The 25307-nt window shown below is 44.6% G+C and overlaps 1 protein-coding gene across 3 annotated transcripts in view; it reads left to right on the forward strand.

Annotated features, from left to right (window-relative positions):
• The window catches only part of apaf1 (apoptotic peptidase activating factor 1), a 75153-nt gene extending 52443 nt beyond the window's left edge, over positions 1-22710 (forward strand). For all 3 annotated transcript variants that reach the window (XM_088646009.1, XM_088646012.1, XM_088646010.1), the window contains one exon: positions 20856-22710. In XM_088646009.1, coding sequence (XP_088502135.1) covers positions 20856-21002 — 147 coding nt within the window. In that variant the 3' untranslated portion in view covers positions 21003-22710. The remainder of the gene's footprint in view (positions 1-20855) is intronic.
• Positions 22711-25307: the final 2597 nt, after the last annotated feature.

A 25307-nucleotide genomic window follows, 5' to 3' on the forward strand; every position in this document is an offset into this window, starting at 1 on the left:
ACAGCACTTGTAAAATATATCAACAAATAATAGAAATACAGTAATAAAACACTTTGTTGGCCATATACAGTTTCTTATATTAGGAATTTGTCTTTTCACAAACCCCAGCTTGTTCTCCATGAGACACACAGACAGGGAGAGAAGCTGGGGGTCAGAGCGCAGGGTCGGCCATTTATACAGCGCCCCTGGAGCAGCTGGGGTTCAGGGCCCAACGGAGTAGGGAGTAGGATTCCTCTCCCGGCCGCGGGATGCGAACCGGCAACCTTCCAACCACAGGCGCAGATCCTGAGCCGCAGAGCCACTGCTCTCCCAGTAATAGGAGCGGCACAGTGGTTAGCATTGTTGTCTTGCAGTGCTGGGCCCTGAGTTCAATTACAGAGCTGGGGAGCCATCTGTGTGGAGTTTGTATGTTCTCCCTGCGTGTTCATGGATGGATAGGATACAAATAATAGCAAATACCTAGAAACAGAGGTTATACACACCAACAGGGCTGCAGGAAAAAAAAATCAGTCTTCTGTTACACAAGGACAACTGTAATATTCACGGACCGGTTTAAATGTCGAACCAATAGCTGGTTTCAAGATGAGATCACAACATAATAAGAAGGTCTTGGCAGAAGCCTGGTGTTTTGGCTGAGCGTGCAGACATGATGGGTAATGAGCAGTTTAAATGCCATGTGTCTGTCCTATGAACTGTGGGCTGTATTTAAAGGATGCAGAGAGCACCTGATTTTACTCCAGACGTTTCTGACCATCTTGGATGTCTTGACCAGGATGCCGGGTGTTTGCTGTGATCTTCTGTGATCTAGAACACGGTTTTGAGTGAATTGCGAGTGTTGCCGTAGGTCGTGGACTGGAATGTCGATGTTAACCCCGTGCCGCCATCTGTAGTGGGAATGCAATCTTTCAATTTTTTATTTTCAATTGTCTGAAAGAAACTTGCTTTCTCTCTGCTAAAATTTCACAGAAAGAGGCCACCAGGGCTCTAATTCAAGGCCAATTTCTTATTTAATTTGTTCGCCCCAAGTTCATTTATCGCCGATTATTAAAACACCACGCGAGCCAGGCTGTGGAGGCGGCTGAGGAATGGCTGGGGCTGCCTCTTATCCACCATGTTACTTCATAATGAAGGTCAGTGTAATTTCACCCAGGAGACAGATTTTTCTCCCCGCTCTGTAAATAAGAAAACACATCAGCGTTTCTCAAACTCATCTGCTGCAGCCGAGTGTTGCCACAATAATCTGTTGGAGGAAATGGAGTCCTGGCGGTTCAGTGGGAATGGAAGTCATTTTTTTTCCTTTCCCAAGTGGGTGACTTAATATATTCTTTAGCATTCTGGACACTGAATTACTGCAGCTTTCTCTTTCTATAGAACGTGTTTATTTTAAGATTCACCCTAAGCCAGCCCCTCCTATTGAACAAAGCCTTGTCAATTGGATCTAGTGCTGTACGTACAAATCTACCACTATTATATACCACTATGTACCACTACCACCAGCAGCCATATCACCCTGCAGCTCACAGCTGGCAGCCCCCTGGAGCTCAGCAGGGGTGAGCCTGGCCAGTAGCTGGATGGGAGACTCCTGGGAAAAACTAAGGCTGCTGCTGGAAGAGGTGTTAGTGGGGCCAGCACAGGGCACTCACCCTGTGGTCCATGTGGGTCCTAATGCCCCCGTAAAGTGATGGGGACACTATACTGTAAAAAGGCGCCATTCTTCGGATGAGACGTAAAACCAAGGTCCTGACTCTGTGGTCATTAAAAAATCCCAGGGTGTTTCTCGAAAAGAGTAGGGGTGTAACCCCGGCGTTCTGGCCAAATTTCCCATTGGCCTTCACCAATCACTGACTCCTAATAATCCCCATCTCTGAACTGGCTTCATCACTCTGTTCTCCTCCTCACTGATAGCTGGTGTGTGGGGAGTGTACTGGTGCACTATGGCTGCCGTCGCATCATCTAGGTGGGGCTGCACACTGGTGGTGGCGGAGGGGAGTCCCCATTACCTGTAAAGTGCTTTGAGTGGAGGGTCCAGAAAAGCACTATATAAGTGTAAGCAATTATTATTATTATTATTTCCACAGTTTTGTCAATTTTAAACGTGTCTTCCCCCTTTTCCTGAATGAGACACAAATGCTTATAAATAACTGAAAAGGAAAGAATTGCAGTCATTATTTTGTACGCATATAGCTTGTACGTTTTGACGAAGTCCTTTCAGGATCTTGATGATGTTCATATGAAAGCTCTGGATAATGAACATAGCTGACAGGTCACTGTCGGTGCAGTGGTGGTAACATAGGAACGTACTGGACTTGCAAATACCACTTTAAAGCATTTTTAGCAAAGCCATTGGAATAATAGTAATGATATAAAAGGGTCATGTTTTTATTTCTTCCGTTTTCAGAGTAATATATTAGAAACTTATTGCTGCAAGGTGGCATGCTCAAGATTCTGCACATTTCCTCCGTAAGGCGTCTCCTCTTTATGCTCGAGTCCACCGTTCTTTTTTTTAAAGTGTTTTGATTGAGTACGGTTATCCCTCGTTATACGCGCTTAATCATTTCCTCAAACCGCTCGTAAACTGAGGACTCATATGACAGAAATTAAACCCCCGTTGCTTCCCATGCGATAATCTCTTGGTTCCAGAACTCAGACGTGTTCCCCAGACACCCAAATGGCTCCTTAATACAGCACAGAACGACACTGAAGTGTGAAAACACTCCTGGCTGATTCCCTGGCCATGTAACATGCTTAGTCATCAGGCAAGGTGTGAGCAATGGGTCAGACAACAGTACCAGGGGCGGTGGCTCTGTGGCTCAGGATCTGCGCCTGTGGCTGGAAGGTTGCCGGTTCGTATCCTGCGGCCGGCAGAGGAATCCTACTCCACTGGGCCCCTGAGCAAGGCCCTTCACCCCAAGTACTGGCCAGGCTCACACCTGCTGAGCTCCAGTGGGCTGCCAGCGGTAGGGCTAATCCCACCGAGCCGAACCAGAGATCCGTACCTCGGCCTGCATTGCTCTCCGGTGATGAGGTCACTGGGCAAATTCCCCGGGGTGAGCAGCGCCTGGCGGCAGGAGACAAACCCGCGCACACGGCCTGATCGTGCCGCTGCCATCGGTACCTGCCTGAGGCTGCTGCCTCCGGAGCCCAGATCGATCTGATGTGTTAAAAAGTGAGCCAGGGCGAGGGGGATGTTTTATACATCGCTAGTCTTCTGCCACAAGTGACAATTCACCAGGGCTTTAGAGTATGGAAGAGTGAAGCCTGGAATGTAATTTAAGAGCGAAGGAACCGCTAAAGCATAATAAAGTCATTTTTGTTTTGTTGTTTGCAGGCAACAGCCTTAAGATTTGTTGGTACAATGACTTTCTTCCACTGTTAGGGTAGCAATGAAAGTGATGTACAGTATTATTCTGAGGGACATTCTGAAGTGCAAGGAAAGCAAAGACAGACTGCAGCCTGTTGATAAGTAGCATGAGGTAAAGGCGTGTTTTCATTTCACCTCCTTTCAGCAGAAAGCACAGAGCAGGACCCCAGGCAGAGAGAGGTCAGGTGAAGATGACTTAAGACGCTGAGGAGGACTAGGAACTTTCTGCAGATGCAGCTTGGTAGCCGTGGTCCTGCTGCTGCTGTGTGTGAAAATGTAGTTGGCTCTAATCATGTTGTTTTGAAGTAGTTTAAGTAAGGAGCTGCATCAGCAGGCGTAGGCTGTAAAGGAACAGGTAAAGGTTTATTCCTGCTGAAAAGAGAAGAAAAGAAACAAGCATTCGGCTGTGGAGCACAGCATGGACCTCATGTTATTTTCACAAGCTACATAGTGCTCATGAAGGAGTTAAGACAGTGTTTTTTTTAGCCTTGTTCAAGTAACAAGTTACGCTTCAATTTAATAATATTTACTTCTAATTGTATGTCTCTTCCTCGTGGAGGCGCGGTGCTTATCCTCGCTGCCTTGCAGAGGTGGGGCTCTGGGTTCAGTTCCTGGGGTGCTGTCTGTGTAGAGTTTGTATGTTCTCCAGTTATTCACGTGGGGTTCCTCATTGCACTTCGGTTTCCTCCCACAGTCCAAATATGGACTGTTAGGTTAATTGGCTTCTGGGAAAACTGTCCCTGCGAGTCAGTGCATGTCAGCGATAGCCAGCAGCTATATCTTCCTGCAACTCACACCTGGCAGCCCCCTGAAGCCCAGCAGGTGTGAGCCTGGGCAGTACCTGGATGGGAGACCTCCTGGGGAAAAACTAAGGTTGCTGCTGGAAGAGGTGTCAGTGGGGCCAGTAGGGTCTGGTTAGTGACGGGGCCCAGTCATTAAAAATCTGGGGATACTGTATGCAGCGCCTCGCAAAGGCATTCACATTTTTTTGCTTCAAAGCTTGCAGTCGGGACTCTTTGAAGTAGCAGTAATTGTTATATACAGAACTTACTCAACGCATTCAAAACAAAAATAATGAAACATAGTTAATAGGAAAGGAAATGTAAACGTCATGGTTATATAAGTACTCAGATCATTTGCTGTGGCAGACCTAACTTGATATAGTTGCACAAAATTGCCTTAACAAGCCTCACTCAGTGAGCTGAGTGGCCTCAGTCCGTGTACAAGAATCTATAATAGTGGCTTACATGATTACAGAATAAACACACCCGTGCCGCTGTGAGGTTCCTCTGTTAGGTGGTGAATTTCAATCAAAGTTTCAACCATGAAGATCGAGGAGCTTTCAGAAACACTTGGGGATGGGGAAGAATGTATAAAAGCTTTTAAAAAATCAGAATATCTCTTTAAGCATGATGAATTTGGTCATTAATAAGTGCAATGCACCCAGACACTGCATAGCCAAATTCTAGTCCTCCAAACTGAGCAGCTGGGCGAGGAAGAGAGAGACTGGTTAGAGAAGCAATATTGAGACCTATGGTGACTCTGAAAGGGTTACAGAGACTGAGATGGGGAAAATATCCTGGAGTCACTCCACAAAGGGGGCTTGGCTGGAACTGGAAATGTAGTATCTCAAATCCCCAAAGTGGTTAGTTACAAATCACATTTTAGATCTAAGCGGAAAGCATTATGTCTAACATAACCCCAATATACTGCATCTCTCAATCAACACCCCCTGTCAAGCAGGGCAGGGGCAGCAGTATGTTACAGTTCTGCTTCTCATCAGCAATAACGGGGAAGCTTGTCAAGGCTGAAGGGAACACGGATGGAGTGCTTTTGGTACTGAACTAATTGTGTCAGTGTGCAGAGTTGGTAGCGAAAGAACCAGAAAGAAAAGTCTTTCTGGGTCTCTACTGGCTGTACAGTGATGGCTGCCAAAGACGCATGGATCTGAAGACACTCTTTTGCTTAATTTCTTAGTTTGAGAATTCAGGTTTTCAGAATTTCAAAATACGTTTGAAAGGCACTGTGTTTTTCAAGGGCAATTACAGGTACAGTAGGTATTTTCTGGGTTGTGTATACAGTAGCCAGTATTAACATTAATTCTGTACATGCTATAACATTTCAGTCAATGTCCCCATTGTGTGTACACATACCGATACTGTAAATGTAAGACGTACAGCAGTTCTGTTTTCAGCAAGAGGCTTTCCACCTTTGTTTCTGAATACACACATTAATAATTAAGCTTATTTCAGGTAGTTCAAATAGTAAACATACTGTAACAATATATAAATGCATTACCATTTATATACCACTAAGAATTTGCATGCAGCTAACATAATAAATAGAGGGAGTCAGTTAGTACTGTCTCAATTTCCTGTGTGGATTTAAACTATTTTAAAACTTCCAGCTTCAAAACTTTTTTTAATAGGTTTTACATTCACCCAATTTTAAAGAAATGCTCTGCATGGGTCTTTCTTTAGAATACGTCAATGTGCCCAGCAAAATTATCTTTCCAAATAAAAAAAATAATTAAAAAAGGTTCTTGGCACCAGTATTGTCTTGAATAAGACTGTTGAATGAGTGAACCTTGTTACATAAGGAATGGAAGGACAGCAGTGTGTAGCAGGGGTGAGGGGTCAGGGGTGAGGGGTCAAATCCCTAGTGAGACACTGGTTTGCCCAAATTTCTCCAGTAAAATCCTAAGCTGCATGAACAGATGCAAATGTGAGTCACTTTGGATAAAAGCATCAGTCAGGTAGATAAATTGATTCTAGAATTTGAATTTACATCTGTAAAAAAACATCCCAGTTTCCTGTATTAGAGCCCAGGCTGCAAAGTCTGATGAAATCTTGAACAATAATTTCCTATGGTCGAGATGTAGGCTGAAACCCGCTATTCCTGCCTTTCCTGCTGGAGTTGGACCACAGTGATCATTAGAATGTGGGTCATGGAGAATATTGCATAGAAGGAGTGGAAACATTCTGCATAGTTTATAAAGGTGCGTGATGTCAAAACCTTCAGTTACTTTTTCTTTGTGTTAAAACTGAGACTCGTGTTAAAGTAATCAAAGTTTATTGAAGTTGCCCTTAAATAGTATTTTGGAAGTTTTCTTCAGTGTTGCGGGTGTTTCCATATACTCTGTATTGTTACATTCTTGACAGTGTATTTATGATCTGCGTACATGGGTTGGTCGTACGGTAGGCAAATGAGCACTGCTGCCCAATAACAGGAGATTGCTGCGTTGGTCACCACAGCTCTTCTGCACCTGCAGAGCACAGGTATCATCCTTCAGCGTGGCCACGTGTTGGTGTTTGTTTCACGTTCTGGTTGAGCTGCCATTCCGCTGTTGCTATGTGGAGAGTAGTGGGACATAATTGTGCCAGAGCATGCAGTCAAACCTATTCTATAACTATTCCGTCGAGGGGTGACAGGGCTTCTCCTGTTGTGCCCCAGAGCTCTGGAACTCTCTCCCCAAGGATATCAGAGAGCCACCTTCTCTAAACTCCTTCTAATCCAGACTCAGCCTTCTTTAGAAGAGCCTTTACTGAACTGGTTCTGTTCTTTACCCCTCTGCTCCTGCTGTGTTCAGTACCCCCCGTCTACTGTCTCCTCTCACTGTGTGTTCTCATTGTGCATATCTTGTGTATTTGTTTTGTTGTTGTCGTTCTGTAAAGAAGCCACCTTTAAAGGTGCTGTATAAAACACACTTCATCATTATTCTGTCCAAGCTGTATTTTCTTCTTCATCGTTGCTGTGCCGCCTCTGTGTCTTTATGGTGCACTCGGTTCGCGGCTTCGGCCTCAGTGTTTCCGAAATCGCTGTCTGCCTGGAATCCAAACACACACCGGTGTCCAGGAGTCAGTGTCACCCAAGGGAAAAGTTCTTGTCGCCACTATAAATGTGCCCCTGATTAAATGGCAGTTTGTGGTGCCATCGTTAAGACGGTGGTCTCGTTATGAAGAATGTAAAAGATTTGGAATCATACTCCCATGTCTGGGCACTAAGCCTGGTGCTCGTTTTGCATCTGCATCGTCATCAGTGCTACTGCACTTTCTAACGCACCTCGGCAAACCAGCTCTGTTGCATTCCCCAGACTCCGCAGTGATCTTTATAATCCTGCCTGGAGGTATGACGTTTTTCTTCAGGAGAGAAGGCAGGCGAGGGAGAAGGAAATTGAAAGCCTTTGCCTTCCATTCAGTCTTCTTGGCACTTTTGATGGTAGTGATGCATCAGGTTGAAGAATGGCTGTGGTTATGAGTGATGGTGTGCAGTGAGCACTGCGCTTGCTCGACGCAGCTCGGCGCTGGGGTCTGTGGAGTGCTGCTGTCAGGAGGAGGAACGCGGATGTCTCCGTCTTGACTCGAGCAAACAAGAGTCCTCTCAGGCAGCAAGACTTCCAGTAAATGAGTGCATGATGAGTTAAATACTCGATGAAAAATATTTTATAAGGGGGACGCAAGTCGTATAAGACGTTGTACAGAAACAATGTAGCTTCATCCACTGATCATACTGTACTGTAAATAAAATAAACTCTGCTGTAAGTACAGTAAATGCACAGGGGAAATTAGCAGTGTGATGAAATGATTCCTTTGAATTGGAGCTAATTCCCTTTAAAAAAAGCCTTTCGTTTTTTCTGGTTTTTTTTTGTTGGAACTGAAAGGATTTGTTGACTCTCTACTAGGCATGTTGAGTGTTAACAGTTAACATGTTGACATGTTAAGTAGACTCCTATAACAATGTTCACCGTTCAATGAAAAATAATGTTTTCAGAGCTGTGCTCAGTGATATTAATAGTGAAAGTGCACTGCATAGTCTTGTTCCAGCAGCAGGTGATCAAATGGTTTCTAAGCCTGACAAGAGTTATACTGGTTTGTTTCTCCTTGAGAATGTACAATGTACAACTGTCTCTCTAAAAGAGACTTTATAGTGGAAGGGTTAAATTTTTGGTGTTGTCTTCTTTGTTATAAAAGGAATAGGTCTTCTGTTTTTTTTAAGAGCATAAAAATGTCGGTTCCGTCTAGCTTGTTTCGTAATGAACTAGGTAATTGATCTGAAGATCTCGTCCAGTCGTTCTTGAGGTATCGGTTTCTACTGCCTGGCTGGGTGTCTTTTTGCAGGCTCCTGCACCACTGAAATGCCTCCTTTAAATTTAAATACAAAATGAGGACATGTGGAAGTGTGTCTGCTGGTTTGTACTTCAGTGTTCATTCTGAAGAAGGCTGATTGTCTCAGCTCCTTTGAGGGTTCAGGAAGAAAAGATTCAGTCCAGTTAGCCTGTCATTGTGGGGCATTCTCTTAATCTGCAGAACGCATCTGCTTGCTCTTCTCTGGATGGTTTCCAGATCAGCTATATCTTTTCAATAACGGTGACTAAAATGCAGTGCTCTAAATGAGGTCTTATTTAGGGCATTCTAAACTTTTAACATCCCTTGATTTAAATTGTACTTTTAACTACATATCCTCATGTTGTTGGCCTTTTTAATCACTTCCCTACATTCTTTTTTTCCAGACTGTTTAAAACGTAAAAATCGTTTACCTTCAATCTTTTCTATAAGAAGGAACTGTGGTACCATCGCAGTGAAGGCTGCTTTGTCTTCAGAAACAGGAGAAAATCTTTACTGCCGCTGCTTTCATTAAAAACAGTGCTGGTTCATTTTGACAGTTTTGATTTCTTGCTGATGAAGATGGATGTCCTTCAGCTCTCCGCATATTTTGTATGATTGTGTGTGAAGTTGTGAACTAGGCCTTTTGCAGTTCATCTGGTTCACTATGCCCTGTGGTATTTGGTATATTTCACATCTGCCTGGTGCATAACGTATCATTTTGCTATTGTTATTATATACATACTATTATTAAAGCTCCAAGAATATTACAAGACTTTTGTAGACTTATATATAGTGTTGGGCGATAATTCGATAACGATAATTATCGCGATATAATTTTCTTCGATATACTTTTAACAAAGGTCCGATAAATGTTCGATAAATGTTTATGCTTTGCACATGATATGCACATGCGCACAAAATACTGCGCAAGTGCGAGTGCGGTGTAAGACCGGGCAGCTAACGTGGTGTTGTTTACCCACATGGTGGTGGCTGACAGGATTGTAGCTAGAGTGGAGAATTGAGCGACACTGAAGCAAATGTAGTGCTGCCAACGACCAGCTCGAAGAGTTGTTTAATTTACCAGTTAACTGTCTGGTTTCTTCAACTTTCACTCAGGAGAAAAAATCAGCCTTTAAACTTGACAGAAATAATGATTTGACATTTATCGTGATAATTATCGATATCGACTGAGATGAAAATTTTTATCGTGATAATGTTTTTGGCCATATCGCCCAGCCCTACTTATATAAAAACTAATATGCAGCATAAGCTGATCTTAGATTAAGTCCTGTAATGTGATTCCTCTAAGGAAACACATGCTTTTGCTGTAAGTTGTGATCTTCCCCTTTGATAATTCCGTACCCAGCGCTCCAGTATGGTGACCAGTGCTGCAGGATGTGCCATCCTTTGGATGAGACCTTGTCTTCAGATGGAGCGTGGTCACTAGAGATCCCATGACACTGTTTGTAAGACTAGAGATGTCAACCATGGTGTCCTGGCAGATTCTACACTGGACGTGTACACTCCGACCTTCCTAAACTTCCCCCTTAATTCAACTTGAGAAGTAGTTTCTGTCTTCTCCACCTGGTCTGCTATGTGTTTGGGGCCACTGGTGTAGAATGGCTGCTGTGTGTCTCCCAGTTGGTGTTGCTGGTGGAGAATGGCCACTGTGTCTCTCCTAGGTGGGACTGCACTTCAGTAAAGCACTTTGGAACCCTTATGAATGAAAAGCACTGTACAAGCATCTCTGAACTGGCTTCATCACTCTGCTCTCCTCCCCACTGAGAGCTGGTGTGTGGGGAGCGTTCTGGCGCACTATGGCTGCCGTCGCATCATCCAGGTGGGGCTGCACACTGGTGGTGGTGGAGGGGATCCCCATTACCTGTAAAGCGCTTTGAATGGAGTGTCCAGAAAAGCACTATATAAGTGTAAGCAATTATTATTATTATTATTATTATTATTATTATTATAAGTACTTTTTTTTAGAGAAAGAGGCAGCCCAAAACAATGACACAAAACAGAGCAACGGTCCTCTCTTCATCCCTACTACTACCATTGCTGCCTGTAGAAAATGTAGTAATGTACAGGGGGAGTTAATATTTTTCATGTATGTACAGTGCATTGTGATATATGATATTAATTAGCTCAGACTGTGTCATAACATTAGAAGTGGCTGTACCACATTATCGAACCCTAACAGGGGTGAAACATCCTGATTCATTCAGATGAAGTCTCTTCAGATGCTTGGGCTTGTGTCTTATGAAAATAATGTTAGCTTCATATATTCTAGTGTCTTCTACTTGCTGTTAAAAACAGCTCAACCATAAAGATGTGTTCTCGGGTGTTGGTCCCGTGGAATGTCACTTTTGTTGCCGAGATTCTCTGCCTTTACCAGGAAAAATCTGTTGTTCATCTCTGTACCTTGTAAAGCTCTTTCATTGCCTTTGTGTGTCCCAGCACGTGGGTGTGTGTTGGAGTGAGTATAAGTGGTTTTCGTCGTGAGGCAGAAGAATGGATGTCTCTGTATGGGTTTTCTTGTGCTTGGAGGCCAGTGTAACGTGTTTTCATTCACACAGATGCAGCTGGGGGTGCTGCTGCACATGAAGGATAAGATCCAGTGCAGAAAGGACACCTTGCAAGGCAGAGATTCTGAGCTTTACCTCAGTATCCACTGTCATGAATAATCTGCTCCATCAACAGTGCTCAGTCAAGATGAATTAAAAAAGGAAATTCTTTCCATCAATAATTCAGATGGTAAAGCCTGCATGATATAATTCACCTTACCCAGGGCTGTGTTTGGTTCTGGACAGAAGGTGTAACACTTTGTGATGTGCAAGAGACTGAGATTTTTCTTTACTCTAACCTGCATGGTGAGAAGTTCACCTTCCAGGGAGTCAGTGACCCCTAATTCCCATCAGACCTGCACTAAACTGCACCCGAAACATCCTCGTTTGTTATTGTCATGAGCTGGCAGATTGCTCCATTTTTCACCTCACTCCCACACACAATCTCCAGGACGCGTTTGCAGAGTGGCATCTAATACTTGGGTCTGCAACAGGAGCTGTTGCTGGCAGCGTTAAAAGCATTCTTTGTTTCTAAAACAAAATGGGTATGGTAAACATTTTTCAACAAGCACTCTCATCAAATGCATGTTTACCAGGGGTTTTGGTACTCGTGGAGGAGCTGAGATGAGCTCCAGAAAGTGTGATCCAGATGCTTTGATCTGAAAACTTCAGTGATCAGTTCTTGTCTGGATCTCATGGGCTGAACTGGAAATGTGGCCACAAATAAAAAGGATAGAGTGTATCTTGTTGTTGGTGGCATTTTCTCCAATTTTCATTTATTTTTCATTTAGTAGGTGTTTCAGTTCTGTGCCAGGTACAACAAGCCTGCAGAGTCTCCTTCTCTTGAAAGCCGAATGGAGTTTGTTGATCTCGGTGTGTGGTGTTGAGTGCTTTATAGGCATCACATCCAGCTCCTAATGAGATCTAATTATGCCTGAATGGGACAGTTAATACTTTGTCAGTTCAATCAGCGCAGTCAGACTCTCCTTCCTCCAAGAAATACACAAACATATTACACAACTAACTGTTTGACCCGTCTGATCTATTGCCATCATTTTAAAACAATTAGCAAAGAATGCAAAAGCTCCTAAAGCCTCCAGCTTTTCCGAAACCGTATTCATTTTGAGACCAATTAGAACTTCCGTTTATCAGCGTTTCGCGGGGTTAAACGGCTCCTGCGCTCTTCCAGCAAAAACGAGCAGTCCCACCCAGAGGTGGTGAGGGACCCCTCCCTGAGACACACAGGATGTGTCAGCAGCAGCCTGCCCGTGACTGAACTCTCTCGCTGGATTCTTATTAAACAGACTAAGTCAGGCAGTCGATGCCAATTGTTTTGTGCTTAATTGTGCCGCGGGAGTACTGGGAGGCATGTACAAATCGTGTGTTCCTCTGCAGCCAGCCGTGATAATGCAATTTTCTGAGTAGCAGGAAGAAATAATAGTAAGGCAATTAAAAGTTCTCTTTGTTGTTAACTTTCTCTTGCAGTTGTGGGTAGGCTCTTGCGCTGGGCACATGTTGTGAGATGAGATTTTTTTATGCAAATGTGTTTTGCATTCATTATCGAGAGGAACAAAAACTTCCGATGGTGGGGGGTGGGTGAATAGTCTTAGTCTGCAGCTAATTTGTAATTTTGTGAAAGAGCAGTCAAGTGGGCTGTATCACACGGAGCATTTTGCAGGTTTTAAAGTCAAGTGTTTTAGGTGTGGTGGTGTTACCTGTTGTTTCAGATTCAGACTAGAGCCTGAATGTTATTTATGGGTGATGCCAATCTGTATGAACTTGGTTGGATTAAGGCTAAAGCTTGATTTAAATGCTCTTTTCTTGAGGGAGGAATATCATTCTGTGATGAGATGGGCATTACTGAGCTGCTAGCTGTCTGGATCAGAGCTCTTGTCCTGCATTGCCAGTGGACACATGGAGGAGACTGCCTGTTTTCCCTGGCCTGATCTTTAGGAGCGGATGACTTCGGACACCTGGGGATTGGTGTGCTCGCTGAAGGAGCAGGCAGAGTGGTCTTGTTCTGTCCTGTTATCAGAGGGGAAGTCTGACAGATGGGCAGAGTGGTGGTTAGGATTGCTGCCCTGCAGTGCTGAGGCCTTGGGTTCAATTCTGGACCTGGGGTGCTGTCTGTTTGTAAGTTCCCCCCATGCTCGCGTGGGTTTTAGGCCCTGGTGTGAGTGTGGGCCTCTCTCTGAATGCCCTGTGATGGACCTGCGATGCCTTTCACCCACTGCTTGCTGGGATAGACTCCGACTCCCCCTACGGCCCTGTCCTGGATACAGCGGAGAGAAGACGGAGGGGCGGATGGATCTTTATTCCGCCCTTCCGCCCTGTTCGGAGTCGTCAGTTTCCCAACGCCGTGTCTTGGCGGCTCCGGCCCACGTCCACAGAGCGCGAGGGCGGGCGAGGACGGCGCTCGCTGGCTCGCTCTCCCGGGGGACCTGCAGGGTCGGAGGGGTTACTGGCCCCTGCCGCACTCTGGGCAGGGCTGGACCAGTCAGGGGAGGCCCGCCGGGGCCAGGGGGGCCTTTCACAGGGCGCGCCCCTCAGCGGCGCAGTTCTGTTCCCCTTCCTCTGCGGCGGGAAGAGAACCCCGCGTCTGTGCGGATTCTCCTGTGCAGCCAATACAGGCTGGGCTGCGTACGTCCGCGCGTGGAACGAGCCGAGTGGGCATGCCTGGCAGAGCTGGCTCTACAGCCTCCTGGGCCCCCGAGGGGATTGCAGAGGACACTGTAAAGCTCAGATCGTGCCGCAAGTTATTTTTTTAATTGCCCGGACGCACTGAGCATTCTTCAGAGAGCCATTTCAGTTCTTTTTTTCTTTCTCGGATGTCAGACTATTACGCAGGCTGTTAACCACTATTGGTTCAATATGTTTATTTCCGCGTATGGCAGCTATTCATTGCATCGAACACAGATGGTGTTAAAAAGTTGGTGTGACAGTGCTGCGTGCAGAGACGTTCTGATCGGCGCAGCTCAGATAGATTCACAGTGACACCGATGAAACCCTGTGCTCTGATTGCGTTTGAGACTCGGCATATAGGTTAAATTAGCACAATGAGCACATTGTGCATTATTAAAGTTATTTTCTTTGATATTTATCAAACGGTGAGCTGTCAAGAAAAAATCAGTGAACTGTCTTTTTTTTTTTTTTACTTCACTGGAAGTAATCAAATCTAAAATTTTAAAGAGGAATGAATAACTTTTGCCTCTATTGTCCACACATATTGTACCCATTTGTGGACATACTGTTGCTTCAGTCACCTCACTGTGCAGATTAACTGGAGCCTCAAATAAAGAAAAACAAATAGCTGTATCAGGGTAATCGGCACAAGAGCCTTGGGGCAAAAACCTTTACTGAATCAGTTGTAATTCTGTGACCTTAAATTGCTTTGGTAAATATGATGGCTTATTGTTCCTGTTTTTTAAGCTGAATAATTCAGGCAGCATTATGTTGTAGCTCTTATCCAGAATACAGATTGCTGTTCACCGCAGCAGAAACGAAGCTTAATTTCAGCCCTGAAACCCATTTAAGCACTTATTAGAACACAAATTGTTTGTGCTCTGAACCATCAGCATTGATTCTTTCCTTCCTGTCTGGGCAGGTTTAAGGCAAGCTGCTGCGTTTCCATGAACCCTCTTTCTGGTCCTCGGGGCTCAGAAGTCTGTCTTTTGTGGGGTTGTTGACTGGATGTCAGACCCTGTTTTTGACTTCTGGTTTCTCCTGCCCCTTCTGCTGCTCGCAGTGTAAAAGCTGACGGCCAGAGCTGAAGGCCAAATGGGAGAATCGGCTCTCCCTGGGGTCACCGCCTGTCCTGCACAGCTCGAGTGATCGCTGGCCCAAGCATGTCTCTGCTCCACAGAGGTGGGGGGACCGCGGAGTGATGTGACAGCAGAGAAGCTTGGAGCGTCGGTTTTTTACTTCGGCAAAGGGAATGTTTTTTTGGCTCTTGATATCTTATTCACCACCCTCAGCTAAGCAAGATTTGTTCATCACTTAATACGATCGGTATTTCATGTAAGCACATGTTCACCGGCAGCGCGGATCAGGGTGCAGGTGGGAGCAGGTCTGGCTTTCAGCTCCAGGAGGTGCTGTATCTCTTCAGTGCTGTCTCATCCTCACCTCTCTGGCGAGGTCATTCGGGGAGATGCGCACGGCCTGCTCCACTGGACATGCCCCCTTGAGTCTCAGAGAAGCCATTCGGGTAGGAAGAGACAACGTCATCATTGTACCTGGCTTTCCAGCAGCTGTCCTGACATTTTAGGTTTTTTTTACATTACCAGAATGTCTGCAAGAATTAAAAGGCCGGGGAACCTGCAATACTTCATCTATCTGTCTGTCTAATTGATACGTGCGCAGTCCAGTTGAATTAAACGCTCGAAACCCACACGGAATGCAGCAGTCCATGCAGGGAATGTTCCCTTCTGGACATTTGGATGTGTCAGGGAGGAAAGTTTTTACATTTAGGTCTCTTTGTTCTGCGCAATGTCTTCTCCCGTTTTCCTGGATCTCAACAAGACAAGAACATTACCCCTGACTGGGAGATTCAAAAGCGGAGAAATAAATGACAGTTCTGTCTGTGTGACACAAGAATGGTGACGGATACAATGCCTTGCCAAGCCATTCACCCTCTTCAATCGATGTGTCATTTTTGCAAATGGTGTCTGCACATTTAATGAAGATTTTATTGAAGATTTTTTCATCGGGAATGGAAATGGAATGCTTTTATGGGTGAAAGACGTCAAATGTTGCCAAAAAACTGAACAAAGAAAAACAAAAAAGAAAACTCAAACGCTATATTATTGCAATATTGATTGCATAAGTATTCACCCCTTTGCTACAGCAAACCTAATTTAGTTCACTTGCACAAAATTACCTAGTCACGCAAATACTTAGCTGTTCTCTGTAATAATAATACAGACTTATAAAAATAAACACCGTAAATGCGTCCTTGCTGTGTGTGCTGTTCGCATACTGTAGTTGCTCTTTACTGATCTTCTTGTGTTTTTCATTGAGATATTGTGGGATTTTGTGCCTGATCCATCATTTAAGAAAAACAGTCCCAGCTAGTAGTTTTTAAATGGGTTTTTATGTAGCAGTGGTTGTGCAATAACTTTGTTTTAAAGGTTGTCTTGCCTCACCAAGTACATTTCAATTCACTTTTTTGTGAATTGTCTGTCCATGGTAGTGTTTCTGCCCAGCAGTTGCAATTTTAGATGCTCTGATGGCATTTTTTTTTCTGCAGTAATACTGCAGTTCAGAACTTTTTCCTGTTCCAGACTTCCTTCTGTTAATTTGGCAGATGGCAGCCTGACAGAACACTTGAAAGGATTATGTTCCCTTTCCGAGGACTAAAAACTAAATGTGAAAGCAAAAGTTGATCTTTTTACAAAGCGGGTTGAAATGCATCTCATTGTTTTCATCGAAAGAGCCACCGACAGCTTAAAAAGTTGAAATCCTATCATGTACTGGAGCACAATGTTGCTGGATTACTTATTCCTTTGTACATCTTCTTTATTTGGAGATTAAACACATTTTCTAGAGCCCCCACAGCTGCCTTAATTGCGGAGTTCATTGGACATTCACCCCGCTGTCCCCATGTGACCAGGCTCCAGGGGGCTGGTGTGAGCGCGCCCCCTGTCCTCGTGTCTTCGGGGCTTGGCTGCCCTCCTGACTTGCCACTGTGGTCCTAAGTGAATCTGTGATCTGACTCTCTTGCCCCGTGAACCCTTAAAAAAACAAACAAAAAAAAAGCTTGCAAAATGTTGCCTCGTTGTCCCGCCCATAAACGGAATGCTTGGTTAGGACTGCTCACTCCCCCAGCACAGCTGGAGCGTGCTTGAAGAGGCACAGCGAAACTGCTGGCGTGTTTCCCCACACCGTCCGTGGAGCCGTTTCTGCGTGTTACTCTTCGCCTCAGGGCTGATTTGGAAATGCAAGCACGCGACCTGTGTTCCTGCAGCCCGGGGAGGGCAGAAAACGAGGATATACAAACAGTTACGGAGAAAATAAGTTACACAGAAAAATCTCAGGTCACCCAGGGGTTGCAACTAGTTTTGTGTATTATTTGCAGAACCAGTTATTTAAAAAATTGTAATTGTTCATTGATTTGCTTACATTTTCTTCAGACCGTGTACTCGACACTTCTTAGGTGTTACCATTTATAGTTTGACCCTGCCGTGTACATAGACACTTTGGAAACCCTGTTCTGGAGGGTACTGCTTGCTTTCACCTTGTGTGTTGGTTAAATGATGACTCCAATCATGGCTCATGACAGTGGCAGACACGGGACCTGCTCGGCTGAGGATAAGGCGCTGTTGGCACTGTGCTGGGAGTCTGTTTCTGAAGTGTGCATCCGAAATGGTTTGTAAGCTAACAAATGAAAGACAAACACGAAACCAGCGTTTGCACCTGTTCAGGAGGTGCAGGTCACCATGTGTCATGTCCTGGCTTTGTAAATGTGTGCGTTTTTCGAAGTCGGGCCAGATCTGTGTAGACGCTGCTGTTCCAGTGTGTTAGAAGCTCCAGAAAAGGGTCGTGTTCTGATGGCTGAAATCTCTCCTTTATCCATCTACGGCTGCCTGTCATTGCAGTGACTTGATTCCCTTTGACTTCATGCAGAGTGACCTCAGATCCAGACTTTAAAGGCTGCTTTGCTGCTTCAAGCAGCTAGTAATGTATAATGTATGAGAGTGGTATATCTAAAAACTGATTGATCTTTCGACCTAGATGCAAAGGCAGTAATAGCCCTGTTTTGCGTGAGTTACATTTAGCTTTTAAAACATAAAAGCTTGCATCACTTTGCTCTTTAGAAGTAAAACACATCGGCCCCTTTACTTTAAAACACTACTCTGCCTCATTTGTTTTAATTAGATAAGTTCAGGTACACGAAACAGTCAAGGTCATTTGTGATGCAGAAAAAAACACTCTCATGACCGAATCTAAAATGCATCTCTTCTGGGAGAAAAAAAGTAAAGAGGTGCGTGTGTGGGATTGGTTGTAGATCGGAGTTTCTCAGTCTTCTTTGTGCAAGGAACGATCTCCCAAGAAACTTCCTCCTTTCAGGTCCGCCTAGGCTAAAATGTGCTGGAAAGAAATTCATTCTGTACCGTTACTGAGGTATAGGGCAGAGACCAGTGGTCCAGGGACTGGGTGATCAGAAACATGATTGCCTTGCAAGAATTCTTTCATGGTAATATTTCTCTATACTTTATTCTTTATTGGTGTACTTTCTACTTTATTGGTGGGCAGAGCGGTGCCCCTGTGGCTCAGGATCTGCGCCCGTGGCTGGAAGGTTGCCGGTTCAAATCCCACAGCCGGCAGAGGAATCCTACTCCGTTGGGCCCCTGAGCAAGGCCCTTCACCCCAACTGCTCCAGGGGTGCTGTACAATGACTGACCCCGCGCTCTGACCCCGGCTATCTCCCTGTCTGTGTGTCTCATGGAGAGCAAGCTGGGGTATGCGAAAAAGATAATTCCTAATGCAAGAAATTGTAAAGGGTTAATAAAGTGTTGTTAATTCTAAATTTGATACACATTAGCGGAGACAGGATAATCTTGAAAATCAGACCAAATTAATTGCATATACCTTTATTTAAATGCTGGCCTCTATACATGGACGATGACAAAGCATGTAGCTGCCAGTGTTCAGAGTGGTTGTTGTTTATCCCTCTGTCTCACTCCACACATCGCACAGCTGCGGTTCTCGGTGAGTTATGTGGTCGCTGCGCTGTGAGCGTCGTGAGGGCGGCAGGGTTCCTCCTTCAGACTTGAGCGCTGTCTCTGTTGAACTCATTAGCCACCTCCAAGAGATATTGATGACTGTGTGATATTGTACAGCTGTGATCCTGCCGGCGTGATCGAAGTGGCTGTGAGAGAGAAGTGCTCCGAGCACAGCAGTCACATGCCACAGCCTGTACTGGAGCTGTGCTTTTTTAAAAAAAAGACCAACTCGGGCCAGTAAATTCGTTCAGGCACCAGGATGCTATCTTTTTGGAGTCATGAGCTGAAAAAAGTGAGGATGTTTGCCAGCGAATGCAAATGAGGCACATCTTTTTAGAATGAAGAGTTCTGTGATTCATGAATCCCTAGAAGAAGGAAAATGGAAAGAACCCTTGGTCAGAAGCATCTGTTCTTCCTGAGTGTGAGAAAAGTAGCAACATGTCCTCCTTTTTAAGCAGAGGCATGCGCTGGAGTTCCACAGCTAAGCTTTCTTCTTCCTGAGCCTCCAGAGACAGCTGGATTAGTGAATAATTCTGGCACTTCTGTGAAATGTAAGTGGCTGATCCGTATTCTTATCCTTCCAGAGTGTCAGAAAGCTGTGTGTGATGAGAGCTTAGCATGCAGCCCCTGAACTAGAGAGAAGTCTTTTCCACGCTTGCCTGCTGCACCAAATGCAGCGCTGTTAGATTGGTGAATATGGCTGAAAATGTCACTTGTTTTCACCAAAGTATTATACATTATAATAGTATATTATACAATAGTAGAGATTTTCAGTTCCCAGTTAATGAGTTGTTCAGAAATTATTCATGCTTATTTAAATCCATTAATAGGGTAAATAAATATTATTATTATTATTATTATTGTTATTGTTATTATTATTATTAGAATGTACAGTAAGAACAGTTACAGACAAAGGAGGTCATACAGCCCATCTAGCCTCTTTGGTAGTTAGTAGTTAATTTAATTCACTGGTAAACATTTTCTTTGCCATAGAAATTAGCAGAGCTGGTCCGTCTCTAAATGAAATCCCTTAAGATTCCTGAAACATCTGAAAGTTCTTGTTTACATGCATAGCAAATCATCCTATACAATGCGCAATGTCGCTTAAATCTGAGGAACATCTGATGATGCCAGTTCAGAATGGTAGAACCAGGACTCCCTGCTGCTTCACTCTGATAACCCCAAGGACTGACCCAGGACACCAGGATCCCAGCCCCGATCTTTGCAGACATCGCCCGTCATCCATTACAATTAATGTTCCAATAACCCATTGCCTGCAGAGAAGGTGGGCCCTACTGGGACCTGGGCCCCCCAGAAGCTTCTTCACTCCTACTCGGGGTTTTTCCTTCCCTCTCCGCTGTGTCCACAAAGTCCACTGTTGCAGGTTACCTGCAGTCTTCATCTGCACAGCGCTCTGTGATAAAGGGCTCCATAGCAGAGTGTTTTCAATCTTGCACCTTTTCAGTGCATCATTGCTATTTTGGCGAGTGCAGTGCATTACAAATGAGCTGCTGTGTGTGTTGCGGGGTGGAGGATCAGTCTCTGAATCATTGGTTTTTAAAACTCCTGAGCCTCAGTTATTCAAAGATGATGTCTTGTCGTATGTATCCACCCAGCATGAAAATCGGCTTAATAAAGCAAAGGGAAAAGACTGCGCTTGAATGTATAATCATAATCAATTTGCATTACTGTGATTAACAATCATCTAAGAATGTAGTAATCTTGTCACTGATTATTGTTAAGATAATTTCCATCTCCTAGAGATATTAAATATTAAGTTTGATGCAATTGATCGTATTTTTTTTTCCATTTTAACAAAGTGGATTATGAGGGAATTTGTTAACCTGCGTCAGTAAATTATGTCTGTGTTCATCTTTCACGCTAGAATTACTTTAATATGTAGCCTATGAGTGTGGCAGGAGGAATTAAATATTAAAAATAAAAATGCATTTTTAATTACACTGCAATTATTCAGGAGTCCCTGATTTTCTTTTTGGCTGGTGAAGAAAACCCAGAGACACTGACTCGGTGGAATGAATGAAACACTGGCGTTTCAGCCTGTTGAAACTGACAGGCGGCCCGTCCTTTTCTGTGTCTTTATCAGTGGTGGGACGTGAAGACCGGCAGAGCGCTCCAGACCTTCTACACCACGGGGACCAACCTGAAGGGAATCCACGTGTCTCCGGACTTCAGGACCTTCGTGACCATCGACAACATCGGGATCCTTTACGTTCTGAAGAAGGTGGAGTGAGCTGGGCTTCTGAACACTAACGCCAGGGTGCTCTTGTGCGGGCCGTGTGGGCCACACACACATGGTGCTGATATGAACTGGCACAGCCTGCCAACAAAGAGCATTATGCAAGAACTAGGCACTGTCTTACAGATGTCAGCAATGAGTAAGTAAATAGTGCCTAGGCGATACAAGAGAGTTACCGTTCTTTGCCACCTCAATATGGCCTTTGTACCCAGAATCTGTAACAAAAAGTCAAAGAAGGGAAATGACCCTTGTCATTTCTTCAAACTAGCGGTCTTACAGTGGTCGGCTGCCTATCCAGATCTCGCACAGACTGCCAGATCTGCACTGGGCAAGAGTAGCTTGCGAACCAAAAAAACCTTAACAAAAAAACACTGCCCCCAGACTGTCAGGGAAGGTACTGCATATTTACTCAGAGCAGTTATGAATTTTCTAGTCCTCGCGGTGGGTGCCTGTAGTTGTTTCACTTAGCACCTGCGAGTGCTATATAAGAGTGCAATTCAGAAGAGCTCAAAATATCATTTGAAGTCAAAAGCAATAACATTGTGCTCCTGTTTAAAGGGAATGATCCTGTTTTTTTTCCTTCAGCATTAATCCTTTCTTCCCCTTGAATGGCTCCTTGTCCTGAGGGAAACGGTGCAATGAACAATATTCTGTCCTTCTGCTTAAGAACATAAGAACAGCTGCCAATGAGAGGAGCCCATCTAGGGGTATCTCTTTGAGCCTTTCCCCCGCAGTGCGAAGAGGTCCAGCGGGCACATGTATTACAGCAGTGGACAGTCCACCTGCTCACAGGCTCTGGAGCACGCTGGCCTCGGGGGTCCGATGCACAGCAGGCCGCTGTGGCTTCCTTCCATTTCCCTTCCCAGCCACGAGCCCCCCCTCAAGCCCCTGTGGGTCAGAACGCGCTATGTGTTGATTGGCGGGCACGTTGGGGCTGTTTTTCGTTTCGGTCCAGTTTGCGTGGCAGGTTCTGAGCTTCCTGAGCCCGAGACGCTGGGGACATTCCAGCTTTCTCCAGCTGGGCACAGGATCAGGGAAGGAGGGAGCTGGCAGCCCCTGGCACTTGAGAGAATTGCTGTAGCCAGAACCACTTTGGTACCGATCCACTGTGAACACACCCCAGTCCCACCTGGCTCCTACAGTTGAAAGGCAGCAAAAGCTTTTTATAAAATGAACTATGTAGCACATTGATTTTTATACAAAAGGTTTGAACTTACAGTAGTTGTCTTATTTGGGGAAAAAATCACGATTTCTATTTGATAAAGACTACTTGATAAATGGGTACAGTTTCATACTATCAATTCTTGATGAACAAATTACTTTTTAAAAAGATTTTTGCATCTGTGTGGGTTTGTTGTGAGCTATTTCCATTTTTTCTAGAAGAAGAACTAAAAAAACTAAAAAACTTGAGATATTCTTTTCCGTTTCTCACATTTCCCATGATGAAAATATTTCATTAAAAAACCTATACAATGCCTGCATAATACTTGTCAAGACAGTACCAGAAGGGCATTCTAATGTCATAGCATTAATTAGTACAGAAAATTTGCCTTCCTACTTGTACTGCTGTCACTACATGCAACATTGCAATTTACGTTAATGCCTTATTGTTTGAACTTTGTAAACTCATTTTTATCTAAAGTGATACATCCCTGATTTGTGTGATTTTTGACCTTGTGCCAATAAATTACATGTGATATTCTGTGAGGTGTGTGTGTGTGTGTATAGTATTGCAGAAACAGTTATTGTCTTTTATAAATTAATTGTATCCAGTGTGCCACGACAGCAATTTCCAGCAAAGAAAGAGGGCATTCAGGAAAGTACTTGCACACCTCAGAGTGCTGATATGAATTCAGTTATGGCTATATGGGTTTACCTGGAAGGACTCTCTCAAACCGTGAGCGATCCCTGTTTCTGGTAGTGTGCCCCAGGGTTCTTACATGTGAAAACATTCCCCTTCAACAACAACAAAATAAAAGCCTAGCTCTTCTTTTGAGCTCTAGCTGGCAGTCCGGTAACTTCAGCAGTCCCTTATTGCAAGTCTGTCGGGGAAAAAAACGTACATTTTTGCTTCCATGTCTTGTGTTGCTTTCTCTGCTCCCTTATCCCTCTGGGATTAACACATGACAGAGAGCCTGCAGGCCTTCTAGCCTCAGCCTCCTGGATTTAAATGTCAACCCTGTTAACTGTAAAGCACTTTGAGGGGAGTGTACAGAAACACGCTATATAAGTGTAAGGAATTATTAGTATTAACTGACGAGTTGTCTTCCACCAGTTGGTCAGGTGACTGAGGATGACGGATCGTTTCCCATTGCCTTCTGGGGAATTTAGTTCAGATAAGAACCTCCATCTTGTCTGGACCTTCCATGTTCTCACAAAACCTAACCGTGAGGTTTTACAGGAAAATTAGCATGAAATGGTAAATCCTCTCTTACACCACAAACCTGATTTAAAAAAAAAACATGGGGGCACAGAGCGCTAAGCAGAACTGTCACGTGCCACTTCCTAATCCAATGGAGCAGCTTGTTCATGACTGTTACAGCTGCCACAATAACATGAGGTACTTACAGAGAAAGATAAAGTGAGATGAAAGGAATAACTTGACTTTTGCCCAAGTCTTGTATGCATGTATTGTAAATCGGAATTAGTTTTCCAGCAGCACGGAAAACAGAGCTCTTGAAGGACATCACGCCTGGCCTCTCTGTCGGGAATGGTAGGGAAAGGGAAAGCAGCTCCAGAGGAGAGGAGAGCCTGGCGGTCACCAGGGTGGCGGATCGGCCCGGGCCCTCCGGGAGAGCACGAGAGGTCTCTGCTGCCGTGAGTGTTCAGTCTGGACATGGTCTGGGGGGTACCCCTGCCTTGCGGCGGTGTGTGCAGATCCCGTTGCCCGATATTCCAGATGTGCGTGCACGGCAACACCGCAGACGGCCTCGAACATCTGGCCAGCCTGCCCCCCCAGTACGGTCTGCCTGAACATCGGTCCAGCATACCTGACGGCGACACACTGAACACTCACGCGAAGAGGTAAGTGGTAGAGAGTTCTGCTTGATCTATTTCTTAAAAGGGGGCTATTTGCTTCCATCTGTGAATGTGATATTATAATGTGCTGTGGATCTGTAGAAATTCCACCTGTCTTAAATGAGATAACCCACCGGAATCTTTGCTAACGGTTCCCGGTAGACATGAGTTTCCTGAGTTCTGTAATAGAATGTAGGACATTGCCTAGAAGGTGTTCGTACCCAGTATATATACAGGAACAGTGTTCACTTCATCGCTCTGTGCAGACTGTGAAGGAACCCTGCATTCCAGCATCTGCAGTGCTGAAATAAGAGAGGGGGATTGAATACAGTCCCCCACACACTGATCTGAAAGGGATTAGTACAGAGCGTTTTTAGAATGCTTGGAGAAAAGCTTTTAATCAAAAGGCTGTTCAGGCAGGGTGACAATGAAAGCCTTCTGGACTCTTGTGTGTGGCCCAGTTATTTACCAGAGAGTTGCCTAATCCACGACAAACAGCAGCGTCTGTATATCCGCGTGTCCCAGAAACGGAAGCTAAAATGTGAGCATGGCAGGCGAGCGGAGACTGGCGATTGTAAGTTTGACAACATACGCTTTCAAGATGATCTCCTCCGGTCTTTGGAACAAGTAAAGGTGTGTTCTATGCCGAGAAGATAAAAAGAAACGGAACATTTTGGCTGCGGAACCTCATCTTTTCCCACTTCTCATAGACAGAACTTGACGATCCAGGGAGGAAAGTTGGAGGCAAGCAGCGGTGCTCACGGTCATTTAAAAGAACCCCAGGTTTCAGAATCGTACAGTATGTTTGGGTTGGGGGTTCGTTGTAGAACGCTTTATCAAACTAAATGTGCATCTTCCACTTCAGTTTACCTGCAGTGCTGAGAAAACGTTTGTGAACCCCCAATCTAATTTAGGGAAATACGATTTCTTCAAATCGCAACAAGATGCAGTGATGTAAGAAGTAAAAAAAGTATCATTAATAATCAGTTTATATACAATAATGCCTAGTTTACTTAGCACAGTTAAGGTGTTATTTAGAATCAGGTGGTTAAATAATTGGGCAACAGGTAAAGACTGACGCTGGGCAGCTCTCTCTTCTGTATGATGTCAGAAACATTGTGAGTTTGGCCTTCAGTGTGAGGGTGAGTGAAGACACGTCAGGATGATCAAAAGAGATTTTCAGAGGTAAAGGGCAGCTAAGATAAGACAAGATCACTTTTTAAGGCATATACAAGTTCTTGCATTAGGAATTTGTCTGTTCTGATGCTCATCACTCTGCAG

This window comes from Lepisosteus platostomus, chromosome 9, assembly GCF_059453375.1.
Source record: "Lepisosteus platostomus isolate fLepPlt1 chromosome 9, fLepPlt1.hap1, whole genome shotgun sequence".
Taxonomy (NCBI): Eukaryota; Metazoa; Chordata; class Actinopteri; order Semionotiformes; family Lepisosteidae; genus Lepisosteus; species Lepisosteus platostomus.